The sequence below is a fragment of the Delphinus delphis genome, chromosome 11 (genome assembly GCF_949987515.2).
Source record: "Delphinus delphis chromosome 11, mDelDel1.2, whole genome shotgun sequence".
Lineage (NCBI taxonomy): Eukaryota > Metazoa > Chordata > Mammalia > Artiodactyla > Delphinidae > Delphinus > Delphinus delphis.
Genome location: NC_082693.1, coordinates 42,860,948 through 42,876,629, shown reverse-complemented (window position 1 = coordinate 42,876,629; position 15,682 = coordinate 42,860,948). Strand labels below are relative to the sequence as shown.

Sequence of the window (15,682 nt, the reverse complement as noted above, 5' to 3'; positions counted from 1 at the left end):
GAACCCTTTAGGGCACTCACTACCTCCCTCACCCCCCAGATCCCCTGCGGGCCCGCTACTCCCTTGGCCTCTGCAGTGAAGTGGGGAGGGAGAAAAAATGCCGAGAATTTTCAAAAATGCCAGAGAAACGAATTTGCCCCCCAACTTAATAGCTGCATTATCCCTTCTCTACGGTTGGGGTTAGAATAATAAATGTAGGGCGAAATGAGCGAGCTGCTTCAACTCAGCAGTTTGAAAGATACTATTTTTCACAAATCACAAATAGCTTTCGGAAGCCACTTTGATTGGCTAATAAACAAGTAAAGAATGGGAGAATGTCCTATCTGCTGCAGCCGAATGGTCCTCATTCCGGTAATGGGACGGCGGGAGCATTTGGGAGGACGCGTTTCCAAAGAGAGTGCAACCCGCTCGCAATTAAGTCCCCCCATAAAATGGGTTTTGCCTCCTTTTCTCTCCAAACGAGAAAACAGAGGCGGTGGGCACCAGGGGTGGGGAGTCGGGTGCTGCAAGAGGGGGCGGCTGGAGCTCTCTTGGTCTGGCCCACCCGATGCTTCGCATGTCAAGCGATGCCGGGTGCCAGACGCACCCAGCCCTCCGACGCCGGGCTTGGGGCCACCAGCACTACACGGCCGGGTTGAATGGGACATTGGGTGTGGCGAAAATTCGGCGAGGTTCTTCGAAGCCACTTAGTGTAGGGTCAACCCACTCGGCTACCGGGCCAGCGATTTGTATTAATAGCAATCAGAAGTCCACATTTAAAAATGAAACGGCCCTCGCCGGCCCTCGGAGTGTGGACGCCTGTGGGAAGGCCTGAGGTCGGAGCGAAATGCTCTCTTTTCAGGCCTCCCCGGCGGGTTGCCGGTGTTTCCCGCAGCAGACGGGGTTACCTGGATGCCCCGCGGCTGGCAGCAGGGACCCCAGGTTCCGAAACATTTCCCCCAGAGCTGCTCAAAGCTGTTCCCGGCTGCCTGCAGCCTGCGCTTCCAATCGGCAGCCTCGCTGGGGCCGCAGGAGTCCCCCGTTAATGACGCCTGATCCAATCCTGTGTTCAGAACCACTTTGAGTGGGAGCCAGGCACCCAGATGCGGGTGAAATTACACAAAACTAGAGTCGACCTGGGCCTAAGTCTGGGAAAATCATTGACCAGGGAACAGAGACAGAGAGAGACAGAGAGAGGGATCTGGCCTCAAAAATATTTCAGTCTTTGGGGGTCTGGTTTTTAAGACCAGAAGATCCCTTCCCCTCCCCTCTCCCCCTCTCATGACTGAATCAGATGACTTGTATCTCTGGAATTTGGTATTATTTGACCAGGATCTTACTGGCATAAACAGATTTCTCTGTCTAGGACCCTCCAGGGAGGAGCGAGAGCCACCTTGCCCCCCCGAGTCCCTTAGCCTTCGACCCTTTATTTTGGGGAATGAGGAGTCCAACGAAGACTGTCCTTCCCCCGCTGTGGCTGGGGTGGGGGACTGTACACTCAGCAGCAGCCCCCAACCCAGGCCAACTGAGCCACATTATAAGGGCAGGGCGGGCTGCCCCACTGCCAAGGTGAAGCCAGGAGCGGGCTTGAAACAGCCAGAACAGAGGCTGGCGTAAGTGCAAGCGGGCTAGGTGACAGCGACGGCTCTATGCTGGCCACATTCGCAGTTCAGACTGTGGGCCCGTGCTGTTGGCATGCCAGTCCACTCCCCTTCTCCTTCCCTCCTCTCCCCTGGGCGTAAGCTTCCTAGCCCCCCAACACTCAGGCTTCTTCCAGCCAAGCCCTCCAGACTGCCTTGAGCCTCACACATCCTTCCCACCCTGTTCATGGTCTAGTGCTGGGTGCTGAGTACCAAGGGTTGGCCATGAGGGGCATGTGGAGATGAGAAAGCACACCATTGCCTCATCCTCATCCTGAGCCCCAGCCCCTGGAAGAAAAAGGCCTAGTTGCCGGAGGGGCACAGGGGCAGAGTTTGGGTCTGGGCCCAGCCCAGGACGAGGAGGAAGAAGAGGGATAAGTGGGGAGAAGACGCCTTCTTCCCATTGGGATCCTGGCAACCAGAAACCCACTTTGTTTGGAGCCAAGGTTCTCCCAAGAGCATCTTCCTCCCCCTCCCCCTCCCCCTCTTCTTCACCTCCCCCCTTTCACCTGCCCTCCCAGTCCAGCCTGCTCCTCTCCACGTGAGTGCCCCCAACCCCAAGTCAAATCAGTGGAGGAAACCTTTACCAGAGTGTTGAAAAAGAAGCAAAAGGAGGGGAGGGGGGTAGAGAATGGGGGGGTGTGCTGGGGAAAAAACAACTCAGTCATTGCAGCTTCAACTATTTTTCTCCTCTTTTTTTTAATTATGACTCACGTATACAATACAAAGTACTTGGACCAGAAACAGGGCTGCTGGGACACAAAATCTACATTCATAGCTGGACATAAAGACAAATGACAAAAAATTATTATTATAGATATATTTTAACGTTTTTTTCCTTTCGAGCACATTGCATAAACAGAGAATTCAAGACAGAGTTTACTATACATTCAGTGCAATTTAGTTCTACTCTACTGGGGTTAGAAGCACAATAAAAGCTCACAGGACCGGCGGGCTAGGCAGTCTCAGTTGTTGGGTTTTTCTTATTGAAAGAAGCAGCAACAAACGACAGCAAAACCGCATTACAAATACTCTCAAAGCGGGATTTCTTCCTATAGGTAGTGATAAAATACGTTGGAGGTTTCTTTCTTTTTTTTTATTTTAAATTTTTTCTCTTTTTTTCTCCCATATTAGGATGTTTTTAAATTTCTCTTTTTTATTTTTTTCAAGATTATTGCAGGTTCCCTTTAGGTAGTATGTTAAAGACTCATTATTATTATCAGTATTATCAGTATTATTATTATTTTCATGATTATGGTGATGTCTGAATGCTCACTAATGCAGCTCAGAGGAAGCTGGGCCCAACAACAGAAATTAGACAGGAAAGGGGAGGGAGGCATGGGCCCGAGTGACCATGGGATGGCTAGGTAGGATCTTAGCGGGTGACTGCAGGCTCCTATCTACGCCGTGGAAAGGGAGGGGGGCGGGGGGAGACCCCATCTGCTTCAGGTTTCCATCAGGTTCCTAGAGAAAGTCAAGGGAGTCTTTCTAAGCGGGGAGCCCCAGGGAGGGAGAGGGGATATTCCTCGCTATCATTTAAAAAATGTCTTTGAACATCTTCCCTTTCTTTTCCTTCCTTCCTTCAATTTTCTGTCCTTTGGGGAAAAAAAAAAGTCAATCTAATACACTAATCCTAGCTTGAAAACAAAGCCGCCACGAGTCTTCTTCTGCAGTTTGAGGGGGTTCCCCTCTAAAATAAATACCAGAGAAGCAGGGAGGTGGCAGGGTGGCAAGAAGGGGCCGGGAGAAGGGGCAAAGACGCCAGGTCTCAGACCTTAAAATCCAGGCAGGACTAAGAAGGGTGGGGGGACGGACAAGTGTGTGTGTTGGGGCAATGACTGAGGCAGAGACTCGGAACTTTTCGCTGTGTCTCGGTCTCCCCCCTCCAGTCCCCAAACAAATAAAGATCCGGGGAAGTCCAAAGGTAATAAAACCCGAGCTGCAAGTATCTGACAGGTAGTTGGGGTTTTGAGTGTCATTCTATTCTCTATAAAAGCAAATGACAGTCGTAAACTTCTCAATTTATCCGCTACCATAAAACGAAACTTCAAGGGAGTTGCTAAAGGCGGGGGGGGGGGGTCCTCTCTTTTTTGCTCAGTCCTTGTTTTCTTCCTTTTCCTCCTCTTCTTTCTCCTCTTCCTCATTTCCTTCTTCCTCCACCTTCTCCTCGTCTCGGGCTCCCGGCAGTTTATCCTTGTTGTTCTCCTTTTTCCACTTCATCCTTCGGTTCTGGAACCAGATCTTCACTTGTCTCTCAGTCAGTCCCAGGGCGTGAGAGACTTCAATCCGGCGCTTTCGTGTCAAATAAGGATTAAAGAGAAACTCCTTTTCTAGTTCCAAGGTCTGATACCGGCTGTAAGTTTGCCTTCCGCTGCGCCGCCCCGGAGCTGGACAGAACAGAAGCCCAGTCTGGTTATGTTTGGGTGGGGGCCTGGCTTTCCCCTGTCACTCTTCCTCCCCTGAAGTCCCCCCTGTGGTCTGCCCAGTTCCCCTCCCTCCTGCAGAAAAGGCAAGAGTGGAAATCAGGCAAGGGCAGGAAAGTTTGGGGGTTTGTTTTGGCTTGGCTCCACCTTGGGAGGTGGGGGGGCAGGGACTGGGGTCTGTCTGGAAAGGAGGGGCTGGCAGAGGCCAGGGGGGCACTATAGAGTCTCCCCAGGCCTGCAGTCTCAGAAAACTGGCCCTTGCAGCTTTGTTCACAAGTGCAGAGGGGCATTGGGTGAGCAAGGCTGGGGACAGAGTCTGTTTCCAAAAGGAAGGCATAAGGGCTGGGGGTGAAGAAGTGGGGCTCTGTTCACTGCCCTTCCTCGGATCTCTCTGCCTAATGCTTTTCCAGAAGAAAAATAATTGATCTCCTGGAATGTATCACTGCTTGGCCTGACTGCTAACTGGAGACCAGCAAATAAATCACGGGCCATCCCCACTGGAACTTGTCGCCTTCTCGCGTCCCCTTTTACTTCGAAACTGGGCTCTGAGGGGCCACCCTTGGAGGGGCTCATGACCTGACCTGCCCTGAGGGTCTCAGGGAAACCCCGCAAGCCTTTGACTGGGGACAGCTTGGCGAGGGTCCCCCAGACCACAGAGCTCTCTAATCTGCATGGCCTCCATCCTTTCTGGGACTCTTTTTTCTTCTCCTTGACTCTCTCTCTCTTCTCTCCAACTGAGGGAAGTAAAGCAAAGTTGGGGTAGTGGTCCTAAGGCTAGCTCTCTGAGAGAAGGTGGTGGGTGCCCCAGACAGGCAGAGCACCTGTCCTTGGGGTCCCGCCACCCTCTGACCCAGCTAGGGGAGGGAAGCAGGGGTCTCCCTTCACCCCAAGACAGCCTGGCCACTGTCCTGGACTGAGGCTGTCTGCCTTATGGAGAAACTGGCTTGCTCCAAAGGCTGATAACCTCAGGGTCCCCGGCCCCTTCCCAGCCACCTCCCCAACTTTGACTAAAGATGATGAGAGGGAGAGAAAGAGGGGTGGAGGGGAGAGAGAGAGAGACAGACAGACTGACAGAAGTGGAGAAAACGTTTTTTTTAACCCTTTGCACCCAGACACCACCTTTTCCCCCACCTTCACCCCAATCCCCCAGGCGAACTCCGTGCCCCACCCCCAGCTGAACCTCCCAACCTCCAGAAACCCACTCACGCCCGGGGGTGGGGCCCGAGAGAGCCCCAAGCCAGGAGGTAAAGCGAGGGCAGACAAAAAGGAGGCAAGGGCGGGGGGAGACCCCGGAGCGCGGGAGACCAAGGGGGAAAGAGAAAAGGCTTCTCACCGTGGGGTCTCATCCATGGAAACATGAGGCTGGGAGACGAGTTTTGATTTAAGTGGCCTTGTCCTTCGCTACTGTTAGTGTTGGCGGAGGATTTACAGTCGGGATATTGCACCACGCTCGCCTCTTGCTGAGCCCCATAAAGGGACTGTCTGGGGAGCGCCTCGTAGCCATAGAATTTGGAGGCGTCTCCGTGGCAGCTCAGCGAGCACGGGTTCTGCTGGTAGCCCGAGTTGGAGATGCCCGAGGTGCCGTGGTGGAAGAAGTCTTGGACGTGGTGCGAGGCGTGCTGGAAGCCGGGCGCCGAGCCGCCGGGCCCGTACACCAGCGCATGGCTCCGGCCCACGCTCTGCGGGAAGCGGCAGTCGTAATAGGCCGGCTCCAGGGACTCGCCGCCTTTGTACTTGGAGAACAGGGGGTTGACGAAGTAGGAGCTCATGCTGGGCACATGAAAACCCGCCGCCCTCTCCCCTCTGGCTCCCGACTCCCCCGCCCGGGACCCCGAAACTGCCCTCCCCCCGGGGGCGATCCCTAGGCCGGCCGGCTCCCCGGGGCGGCGGGCCGGGCTGGGCAGGTGGGGGGCGCCTGGGTGCCGGCGGGGCGGCGCAGCTCCCGGGCTGGGCGCGGGCGGCGGCGGCGGCGGCGGCGGCGGCGGCGGCGGCGGCGGCAGCAGCGGCGGCGGCTCTCTTCACTGTCGGTAGGTAGAGCTCGCGCTCTCGCACTTAGCTCTTTCCTTTAACAGCCCGGGCGAATTCCTCAATTCCTCAGACTCCCGGCGGTGGCGGCGCTTACACGCGATTCGCGTTCATCAATCCACGACATGAAGACAGGCGAGAGGGAGAGAGGGAGAGAGGAAGAGAGGGAGAGAGGGAGAGAGGGAGAGAGAGTGAGAGAGAGAGGGAGAGGGAGAGGGAGAGGGAGAGAGAGAGAGAGAGAGAAGAAAGGGAGGGATGGCGGGCGGGTGGTAGAGGGGTTCAGGGCTGGGGGGACCTGGAAGAAGGGCAGGGGAGGAAGGGGGAGGGATGGGGGTGTGGTATGTCGGGGGGTGGTGAGCCAGCTCTAGCTAATGACTAGGGCCAGCTTTTCCAAGGTGCGCATTCAGATTTGAAGGTGCCTCTCCCGCCTTCTCTTTTCCTTCCTCTCAGAGACAGACAGAGAGAGAGAGATACCTGAGCCAGCAGGTCAACTCAGGTTACCTCAACAGGTATAAGACCCCCCCGAGGGGTTGAATGCCAACAAGAAAGTTGCTCCCCTAACCCCCAAAGATGGGCTCCCCAGGGGTGTCCTTAAGTCTGGGGACTCTGAGGAAGAACAAGCACATCATATCCCCAAACACTTCAGGCATCAGAACCCTCCATGACTCTTGCCCCTCTCCAGGGTGGGAAGCTGCCCTGTCTTCCCTAGATCCTTTTCTCTTGCCTGCCTGCGTGCTGTGGGTAGTGGAGAGGGCCAGAGGCCGGGGGCACTCCATATACCCAGTCAGGGCTGCACTGACCCTTCAGACACCAGCTCCTGCCTGGGCTTGCCACGAGCTTGCTGGAGAGCAAAGCTGCTGGTGGGGACAGAGAAGGAGAGGGCAGCTGGTGGGTCCCTGGCTTCTGGCTGGGCTGATCCAGGAGGTTTCTTCTTGGGAGACCCCTTGTATCTGGGTTGGAGGAGACTAGAGCAGGCCTCTTAGCTGTCCCCACATACCCTAACCCCATAGGAAATGCCAGTTCAGCTAGGAGGGGCCCCCTGGCTTCACCACACACACACCCCTACACTTCCCCAGGCAGGCTGCCCAGGCCAGGATGTGGATGGGAACTGTCAACAGACACTCTTTAAATATTTACCCACACTTTCTCTGGGGGGCTTCCCCCATCCCCAAGACTGGGTAAATTCAAGTTAATTCTAATGGATAAAGGAACCTTATTCCATCAGCACCCTTTCCTGGCCATAAGCATGTACAATTATGTGGACTTCACCCAGACAGAGAGAAAAGGAGAAAGTCTGAGAGCTGTGGATATGTGCGCTGTGTGCAGGTGAATGAAGAAGAGCAATAAGAATGATTTTTCCGGTCCTCCCCCCTCCACAGTGTGTGAGGTTCTCATACACAGGGCAACGTGGGGCCATACTCGGGATCCACACGTACTATATGTGCTACCTTCCATTCTGAAAAACATCAAATGCATGCTCACTCAGCTATCACGCATGCCAGGAAGCACCCCTGTCACCTCACAGACACTGTGCACACACACGCACATCCGGGCACATATGAAAATAAGACATGATCAACACACATGCAGCTTTAGCCCTTTGCATCATGAAAAAAAATTGCTACCTATTTTCCTTCCACATCCTGGGGTTTCAGGGCTGGATGAGGTAGGAGGCGGTTAGAAAACCAGATCTTTTTCTTCCCCATCCAGAGCCCAGCTCTGGGGATGGAGGAAGAAATGAAAGTGCAGGGGAGGATGGTGTAGAGAGAATGAGCTTCCCCCTTTTGTATCTAAATAATTGCTGAGGAAATGGCCACTCTCAGCCAAATTCCCAAAGGACAGTCACTGGTGGCCCAGCAAGAGACGCTTCCAGGATCCCCTGAATTTGGAAGAACCTACCCCCGTCTGACTTAGGGACCGCCCGAACTCTGTGACACCCAGAACTCTGGCCCTGGAGCAGCAGGAGGGGAGGGTCAGCGGAGGGCCGTGCCAGGGCTGCAGGCCTCCCCAGGGTCCAGGGCAGTAGAGGGCATGACAGAGGTCTCCTCCACTACCAGAGCACGCCGCAGCCTTGGTTCTGGCCCTGCCTTTTCTGAGCCTGTTCTGTGGCTACTGAGCTGAACGAGACAGACTCTGGGCTCCCAGCTTCTAGGTCACTGGGGACTGTCATAAATACTTTCTCCTCCCCTCCTGGAAAGAGGAGGCTGGGCAGGCCAGATCCGCTCTGGGGCCTGCGCCTTATCTTTTAGGGGCTGGGAGGATATCTCGACACTTTATGGTCCAGCGAAAACCCTGCCACAGAGCTAGTCTTCCGGGCCTTTGTGTCCTGGAATGCGACTGTCCCGAGCGTGCTGCCAGCACCGTCTGCTCCGAGAGCCCACCAGTCCCGAAATCCCTGGTTGGACTTGGTTTCCCCTTTCGGGATGGAGCGGGGGGGCGTCCCTCGCCTTTTCTTTCTTTCGTTCATTTGATTGTTTTTTTTTTCTTTTACACGTATCTGGTTGATTTCGCTCCGGGAGCCTGGAAATAAAGGAACCGCAAGCAGCCATCCTTGCTGGGGCGTCTCTGTCCCTCGACCCCCATCCTTGCTGGGGCGTCTCTGTCCCTCGCCCCGAGGCCTGCACCGCCCTGCTAGGTACCACGGATTTATGTTCGTTTGTCCGGGTCATTCTGCCTTTTCGTGTTAATTACGCGCTGCCTGCTTCGTGCTTATCTCCTCCGCAAAGCGATTATTTTCGGCGCCCGCCCTCCTGAGATTCCCGAGTCTGCTGCCAGAGCGAGGGCCCACCTCCCGCCGCCACTCTCGATTTATTTACACCTCACAGGTGAGAGGATTGATTTGCTCAGAGCCAGAGAGGCCGGGCTGGGCCGGGGCGCCGGGCCTTCTCGTCGCTGCTCCTCGGGGCCGGGCCTCAAACGTCAGTGCGGCCAGGCCGGCCGGGGGCACCGCCGCCGCCTCTAACATTGAGCAACAGCGCCACCTCGCGTCCACTTACTCCAATGCAGTCCAGCCGGGAAAAAGCCAACAGCTTAGAGCAAGCAGGTCCTCAGGCTTGACCCAAAGGTGGGAGGTGGGAGGAAGGAGTTTCCAAATGGGTGCGCGTGAGAGGGGTCCCCGGAAGGGATTTCCCTCCGGACCGCTGCTCTTTTGTTTTCTAAATTCTCGAAATAAACCTTGTCAAAGGTTTCACACTATTTTCTCTTTCTGTCACCCTCCCTTCTCGCATTAAGAGACACTGTGCAAAGGAACTGCCGCGATTTCCCTCGCGTTCAGGCGCATTTCTGGCCTCGGAACACCTCCGCGCACGCAGATGCACGCCCCGAAGCTCCCGCGACCGCCCGCCCGCGGCGCGCACCCTAAACTCCTCGCTCCTCTTACCCTGCCGCTGGCTCCGCACCGCCTATTCCGCTGCCGCCTGCAGGACTTTGGGGTGGGATTCTGACTTCTCCTGGCTCTTTGCCCCCTGGTTTGTAGCCCATCCCTCTCTCTCACGCGCGCGCTCTCTCCACCTCTCCCTCCCAGCCAGTGAGGTCCTGTTCTCCGTGGACCATAGACAAAACATTCCTATAATCCGATTTCAAAGGAAAGAGTGTCCACCTTATTTAAACCATAAAACAATTAAGCCCAGACGTCTAGCCAGCTCCGCGCTGCTGTTTTGTTCGGCCCCATTCAGAATCCAGCGCAGGGAGACAAACAGCGCCATAAAAGAGGCATTTCGGGGCCGCGGAAATGTACCTATCCTCTGCCTTCCCAAGTGGAACAACATTTAGGGTTTTGTGATTCTGACAAAGGAGCAGAGGAGAGGTGGGAGGAGAAGATTAGGGCAGGGGGGCGTTTGCAAGCCCCTCTTTCCTCCCCAGCTTTCGTTTCTTTCCCCAGATGTGTGTTGTGTTGTTGTGGTTTGAGTTCACAAATGACAATAAATAAAACTAGAATCCAATCCTGACCTGCAGGCTGGAGGCCGAGCTGGTACTGAACAGTGGGCTGGACCGGGTGGGCCTGCTCTGGATCCCACGCTCTGCTCAGGGCCCTCCTTCCTGCCCGGAGCAAGGCCGGCTCAGGCGGGCCGCAGGAAGCAGGCCGCGCTGGCGGACGGACGAGGGGAGGCGACAGGGCCTTGGAGCAGGGGCCGGGTGGAGGCCCGGAAACGCCGCCGAGCTCGGGCCGGAGAGAAGCCTGAGTCCCGGCGGTCAGGACCGAGGGAGACGGGTGCCTTGTCCTCCGCCCGGTGCGGAACTGCGGCCAGGGTCCCAGAACAGTAAAATGGCCCAGAGGAGGAGCGAGGAAGCGAGAAAAGAGAGAAAACTACAGGCAAAGCACCTTCCAAAAGGACCGAGAAAACAATCGCTTCTGGAATTGGGGAGGTCTCTTCTTAAGCGGGGAAAACGAGAGGAAATATTATCAAAACAAAATGTTCACCTCTTCCCACCTTCCTCCAGCCCCCGAAATTGGAGTATTTAGTAGAAGGAGGGGGTAGGAGATTCAAATGATGGGGAAGGGGCTGGTCCCTACAAGTGCCTCACCAGTCCTGTAAGGTGATGCCATGGAGGGAGCTGCACAGGGACTGGGGTCCCCAATTATTTTCTTCTACGGTGGTATTCCCCAAGTATTCAGAGCAACACTCTGCACCCTCGCCAGAATGGGCAGCCCGAGATATTAAAGGGCTATATTTCAAGCAGTCTGAGTTTAATAGTTTCCAGATTGGGGGATTTCCGAGAATGGGGGCGCCGGGCCGAGTCATACCCGGCAGCTTGAGTCTGCTTCTGATTAGCAGATGAAAACTGCCGGTTCTGGGGGAAGGCGCTCTGGGGTGCTACGCAGCCAACCAGCCCCATTGGGCTGTTACACACACATCCCCACATCCTTGCCCCTTGGGTCCCACAGCCACCAGAGAACACCCCACTCCTGGCTAATCCCTGACCAGCTTCTTTGGGCCCTAGCTGCGCCATCTCCCAGAAATGCTGCAGCTGCTCAGCATAACCCCGTCACCCCCAGATCAACATTCAAACTAAGCACCAGAGAGAGAGATTGATTAGAAAAGAGAGAACCAGGAGGTGGAGAGAGAGAGAGACGAGCTGAGAATACATTGAGAAGTAGAAACTAAATCTAATTCTGACTCTGGTTTTGCCATCTTTCTCCTTCCTCCCTGTCTCTCTTCCTTCCTTTTCTTTCTTTCCCTCTTTTTCTTTCTCTTTCCTCCCTCCCTTGCCTCTCTTCCTTCTTTCCTTCCTTCCTCCTTTTCTTCCCTCCCTACTCTCTCTCTGCATCTTCCTTCTTTCACTCTCAATGCCCAGTGCCTGTCCGGCTCCCTGAGGCCTGCTGGGCCTTCTTCCTCCTCACCATTCACCACACACCCTCCCTAGCACTGCTCCCCCCCTCCCCACAAGCCATCCCTCGAAGCACCGATGCAGCCGGGCAAGAATCCAGCCCGGGCCCTCACCCAGCACCCAACTTTCATCTTTACCTATCTCTTCTCTCCGATCTCATGTACTCATAAATTATTACAATTAATTACAGCCAGGGAAAACCATTCATGCTGTGCCCCCCACCCCCAGGGACTCCATCGAGCTACCAGGAGACTCACAGGCAGCCAGCCTGGGCAGGCACAACTGGACCCGGGCCTCGGCAGCCTCCGCTGCACCCTGGGAGCCCTCAGCCCCATCACACCCTGCCTGGAGAAGCGGCTGGGGACTTGCCCTTCCGAAGCAGAGGGAGCCCCTTGCCTGGCTCCCGCCTCCCCGAAAGGATCTAAGCACTTGCTTCCTCCACGCCAGAAAGCCTGAGAGCCACAGGGAGGAGAAATAACGAGAACTGGATACGGTTGGGTTTCTGGTTTTTTAAGTGACTTCGATATATTAACACAGAGCTGTTCTACCACAACAAACAGAAGCACGTTACAGGACGGACTCTGGGGATGAGTTGACACTGCTATGTACACGCCAGAGGCGCTGGCCTGAGCCGCCGGACCCAGCCTGCGGCATGGTCCCCGGCCCTCGCCCCTCAGCTCCTGGGCTGGGAAGCGTTCTTGTGTATATGTGTGTGTCTTTTTTTTTTTTTTTTTGTACAAAATCTGCACTCAGAGCACCCCAGGCCTGGGGAAGGATGGCCCGGACCAAATACAACACAGAAGAAAAAAAAATAGAAATATAGCGATTCAAGTACTGGCTTCTCTGAAGAAAGGAGGAAAAAAATCACATTTGTGTGTGTCATTTATTTCAGTTGCGCTGGGAGAAGAGAACGCGGTTTCTCTCCCGGCCTCCTCCTCCTTGCTGGGTAGAACTAACTAAAACACCAATTTCTCAACACTGAACCCTCCCAAATCTCGCAAGAGTTTTCCTTCTCCCTTTCCCTCTTTTTCCTTTTTAAGCCGATTGGCTTTTCTCTATCTTGCTCATTCCTTTTCTTTTTCGTGCTGTCTCCCGCCTGCGTCGGGGTATTTTTGTGGGTTTTTTGTTTTTCCCTTGGCTGTGCCGAGGCAGCAGGCTGCGGCAGGGTTTAGGATTGCTCCTTGTCGGTTTTTTCTTTATTCATCTTTTTCATCTTCATTCTCCGGTTCTGAAACCAGATTTTGACCTGCCGCTCGGTGAGGTTGAGAACCCGGGCCACCTCGTACCGACGGTCCCTGGTTAAATACATATTGAAGAGAAACTCCTTCTCCAGTTCCAGCGTCTGATACTTGGTGTAGGGGCAGCGCTTCTTCCTTGTGGAGCGGGCGTGAATCCAGTTGGCCACGGGGTTGCCTGGAGGGCCAAACACAGGCAGGGGTCAGTGGAGCCCCTTTCCAGTCCAGGACGCCTGGCACCACCCCCTCAGCCTCAGCCAGGCTCCCCAAACCCAATAATTGAACCTGAATTTGGGCACATTTTACTTGAGGAATTTCCCCCCTACTCCTTTTGCGTTCTCCCCCCTCCTCATCTTCCCCCTCCTCGGTTTCCAGCACCTAAAACGATAGGAAATCGAAGCTATCAAAGCCTCTACAGTCTGGTCCTCAGCTTCAAGAGTAGTAATTCGAGAATATCCCCATAAAAAGTCCAAATTCCCAACCGTTTCATAGGCCCATAAACGCTTCTCTCTCTTGTTTTTTATTTTTATAGCGAGGTCTCTCTCCTCCCCACTTCCCTCCTCCTCTGCCCCCTCCCATCCTCCCAGCCCACGACCAAGTCCTGAAATTTCAGCAGTTCTGCTTCCTGACCCTGAGAGTCCCCAAGCCCCTCACTACCCTCTCCAGCGCCCCATCTCCGCTCTCTCAGAATTCAACCCTGCTGAGGCGAATTCTCAGAGTGATGCTGGGATGGGAAAAGCCTTTCTCCTCTCCCCAGGGAGCTGCTGGCCTTGGGGACAGGCTCCCCTATATCTTAGCTTCCCTGTTTGGCTTCCAGTGCCCCCTCCTCCTGCCAGCCCCAGGACAGGCTCTGCAGGAGCCAAGCCTCCAATTTCAGGTTTATGGGAGTAGCTGAGGGCAAGGAGGGAAGCCTTCAGAGGGGTATAATTAGGCCCTGGCCCCTTATGGGGCTGCAGGAAAGGATTTCCTGCAACCCCCTCCTGGGACTCCCCCAGACACTTCCTCACACCCAGGGGCTGCACCCCTTCCCCTGCTGTTTCCCCTTCTTTCCTCTTTCTCTGGACCTGCAGCTCTCACCTGTCCCCCCACCTCACCTCACCTCCCCCTGCCTTTCTTTGCAATACTCAGAAGGCTCCTGTTTCCCTGATTGGCGTGTGTGTGTGTGTGTGTGTGTGTGTGTGTGTGTGTGTGTGTGTTGTGTGCGTGTACAATTCTCTAATCGGGGGAGATACCGCTTCCCGCTCCCCACTCCTCCTCCCTGACCCCCATTCCCACCCCTCTCTCCTGCAGACACTCAGAAGAGGGCTCTCAAGTTTAAGGAGACTGGGACCCCACTTCTCTCCCCCAACTCTGGAAGTCCTGATCTCTCCAAGTTCCTAGGCTGGGAAAGCCCCCAGACCCCTCACCCAGGCTTCCTGGGGGAGAAGCCCATGGACCCTCTGTTTTATGCATCTCTAGTGGAGTGAGGACCCCTACACTGCCTGGGAGGTAAGGGGTGGCTTTTCTCCTTGGGGTTATTTCCTCTCTGCCCCCAGTGTCCTCCCCATCTCTCCCCCATCCCACTCCAAACCATAAAATGAACCTTGCCCCCACCCCATCCCCTGGCCCTGTCTGCATTTCTTCGAAAGTTGCGACTGAGCCAAAAAGCCTGGGCCGGGGGTGTGTGGGCGGGGGTCTCATCAAAGCCAGCTCCTGGGAGAGGAGCCCCCTTCAGCCTTCTCCCAACCTGGCTCCCTGGGCGCCCTTCTCAGACCTTCCTGCCCCTGAAAGCTCCCCAAGGTAATTCGCTTTTATTGAGTCCTCACCCCCTCGCCTTCGCCCCTCTCCCGCGCTCCCTGCGCCGCTCGGAGGGGCTGTAATCCGGCTCCCCCCGCCCGGCCTCCCCTCCCCTCCCGCGCGGGTTGTAAAGGAAAATTGCTCCCAACTTACTGGGGTCCAGGTCGGCCTTCTCCTCTTTGTGCTTGCTGCCGGCGAGGGCGTCCGCCTCGGGCGAGGGCAGGGTCTGCGGGGCGCGGTCGCGCAGTTCCCCGGGCGAGCCGTACATGTAGTCCGGGTAGCTGCGGCCGTCACCCGGGCCGCAGTCGGCGCGGCGCCCGGGGTAGGCGTCCGGCTTGAGGGCGTAGTGACGACCCCCGGCCGGGAAGCTGGGGAAGGAGACGGCGCCGGACAGCGGCTCGAGCCAAGTCCGCATGTAGCGCGTGTCGGCGCCGAGGTGGGGCTGGGGGCCGTACGGGTGGTAGACCACGGACGACTGCGAGGGCACGGGCGCCCACGACGTGCTGAACACGGCCGGCTTGGGCGCGAAGCTACAGGACGGAAAATCGCTACAGTCCGGCACCAAACCGCTGGGTCTGGCGGCGGCGGGGTGAGCCCCCGTGGCCGGAAACCTGGACGCTAGGAGGTCTTCATTGTCGTGAGAGATGAGCGAGTCCACGTAATAGTTACTGATGGGCCCCGTCGCCGACATCGTAACAGGGTTTTACATACATAAGATTATTGTATGAACTGTATATGTACTTTTTATCTGCTCACAGAACAATCAAGGCAGGTAATTATTTTTCCAGCCTTTTCCCCGCAGCTCATTGGCTCCCCGGCCCCCACGTGATCGTATTTACCCAAAAATACGGCGCGGATCAATGCGCAGGGGCTTTTTTTCCTGGCTTTTTTTTTTTTTTTTTTTAACCTTCTCCCACCCTCTTCTCTCTGCTGATCCCCGAGACCTGCGTTTTCCTGGGGGTTCGCAACTCTGGACCCAAGGACCCGGCCACTCCCTCAGGACAACTCGCATGTCAGCAGAGAAGCCCCTGGCTCGTGTCCACCCCTAAGCAGATGGCCTCCGCCCCCACCCCCGGGAAGATTTCTTGATGGGGTGCAAGTGCCACTCCCCGAAGCCAGGGTTTCCGGACCCCCGGGGCCGAGCTGGGTGCGGGAGCCCCGCAGGGGCGGAGAGGCCGGCCGAGGTAGGTGGAGGAACTATTTCTTGACGTAATCCGTCTCTGTCGGCCCCGACGCTCCCGCAGTCTCTGCGCAAGCCGAGATCAGCGATTGTCAG

At 55.8% G+C, this 15,682-nt stretch overlaps 2 protein-coding genes across 2 annotated transcripts; both read right to left on the bottom strand.

Annotated features, from left to right (window-relative positions):
- Positions 1 to 2,798: 2,798 nt before the first annotated feature.
- HOXC8 (homeobox C8) lies at positions 2,799 to 6,029 on the bottom strand. The gene is made up of 2 exons (XM_060024902.1): positions 5,376 to 6,029; positions 2,799 to 4,006 (listed from the first exon to the last, which is right to left on the bottom strand). Exons 1-2 carry the CDS (start codon positions 5,809 to 5,811, stop codon positions 3,714 to 3,716), a joined length of 729 nt encoding a protein of 242 aa, XP_059880885.1. The 5' UTR covers positions 5,812 to 6,029; the 3' UTR covers positions 2,799 to 3,713.
- Positions 6,030 to 12,563: 6,534 nt separating this feature from the next.
- Positions 12,564 to 15,276, bottom strand: HOXC9 (homeobox C9). The gene is made up of 2 exons (XM_060024901.1): positions 14,560 to 15,276; positions 12,564 to 12,808 (listed from the first exon to the last, which is right to left on the bottom strand). The coding sequence occupies exons 1-2, from the start codon at positions 15,095 to 15,097 to the stop codon at positions 12,564 to 12,566; spliced, it is 783 nt and encodes a 260-aa protein (XP_059880884.1). The 5' UTR covers positions 15,098 to 15,276.
- Between the last annotated feature and the right edge of the window lie 406 nt (positions 15,277 to 15,682).

What these genes read in the sequence shown, in the direction of transcription:
- HOXC8 (XM_060024902.1), bottom strand. Translation starts at nt 5,811, where the DNA reads ATGAGCTCCTACTTCGTCAACCCCCTGTTCTCCAAGTACAAAGGCGGC. An exon ending in TCCATGGATGAGACCCCACG is followed by an intron (nt 4,007 to 5,375) that starts GTGAGAAGCCTT and finishes TGTTCTGTCCAG; the next exon opens with CTCCGGGGCGGCGCAGCGGA.
- HOXC9 (XM_060024901.1), bottom strand. Translation starts at nt 15,097, where the DNA reads ATGTCGGCGACGGGGCCCATCAGTAACTATTACGTGGACTCGCTCATC. An exon ending in GAAGGCCGACCTGGACCCCA is followed by an intron (nt 12,809 to 14,559) that starts GTAAGTTGGGAG and finishes TTGGCCCTCCAG; the next exon opens with GCAACCCCGTGGCCAACTGG.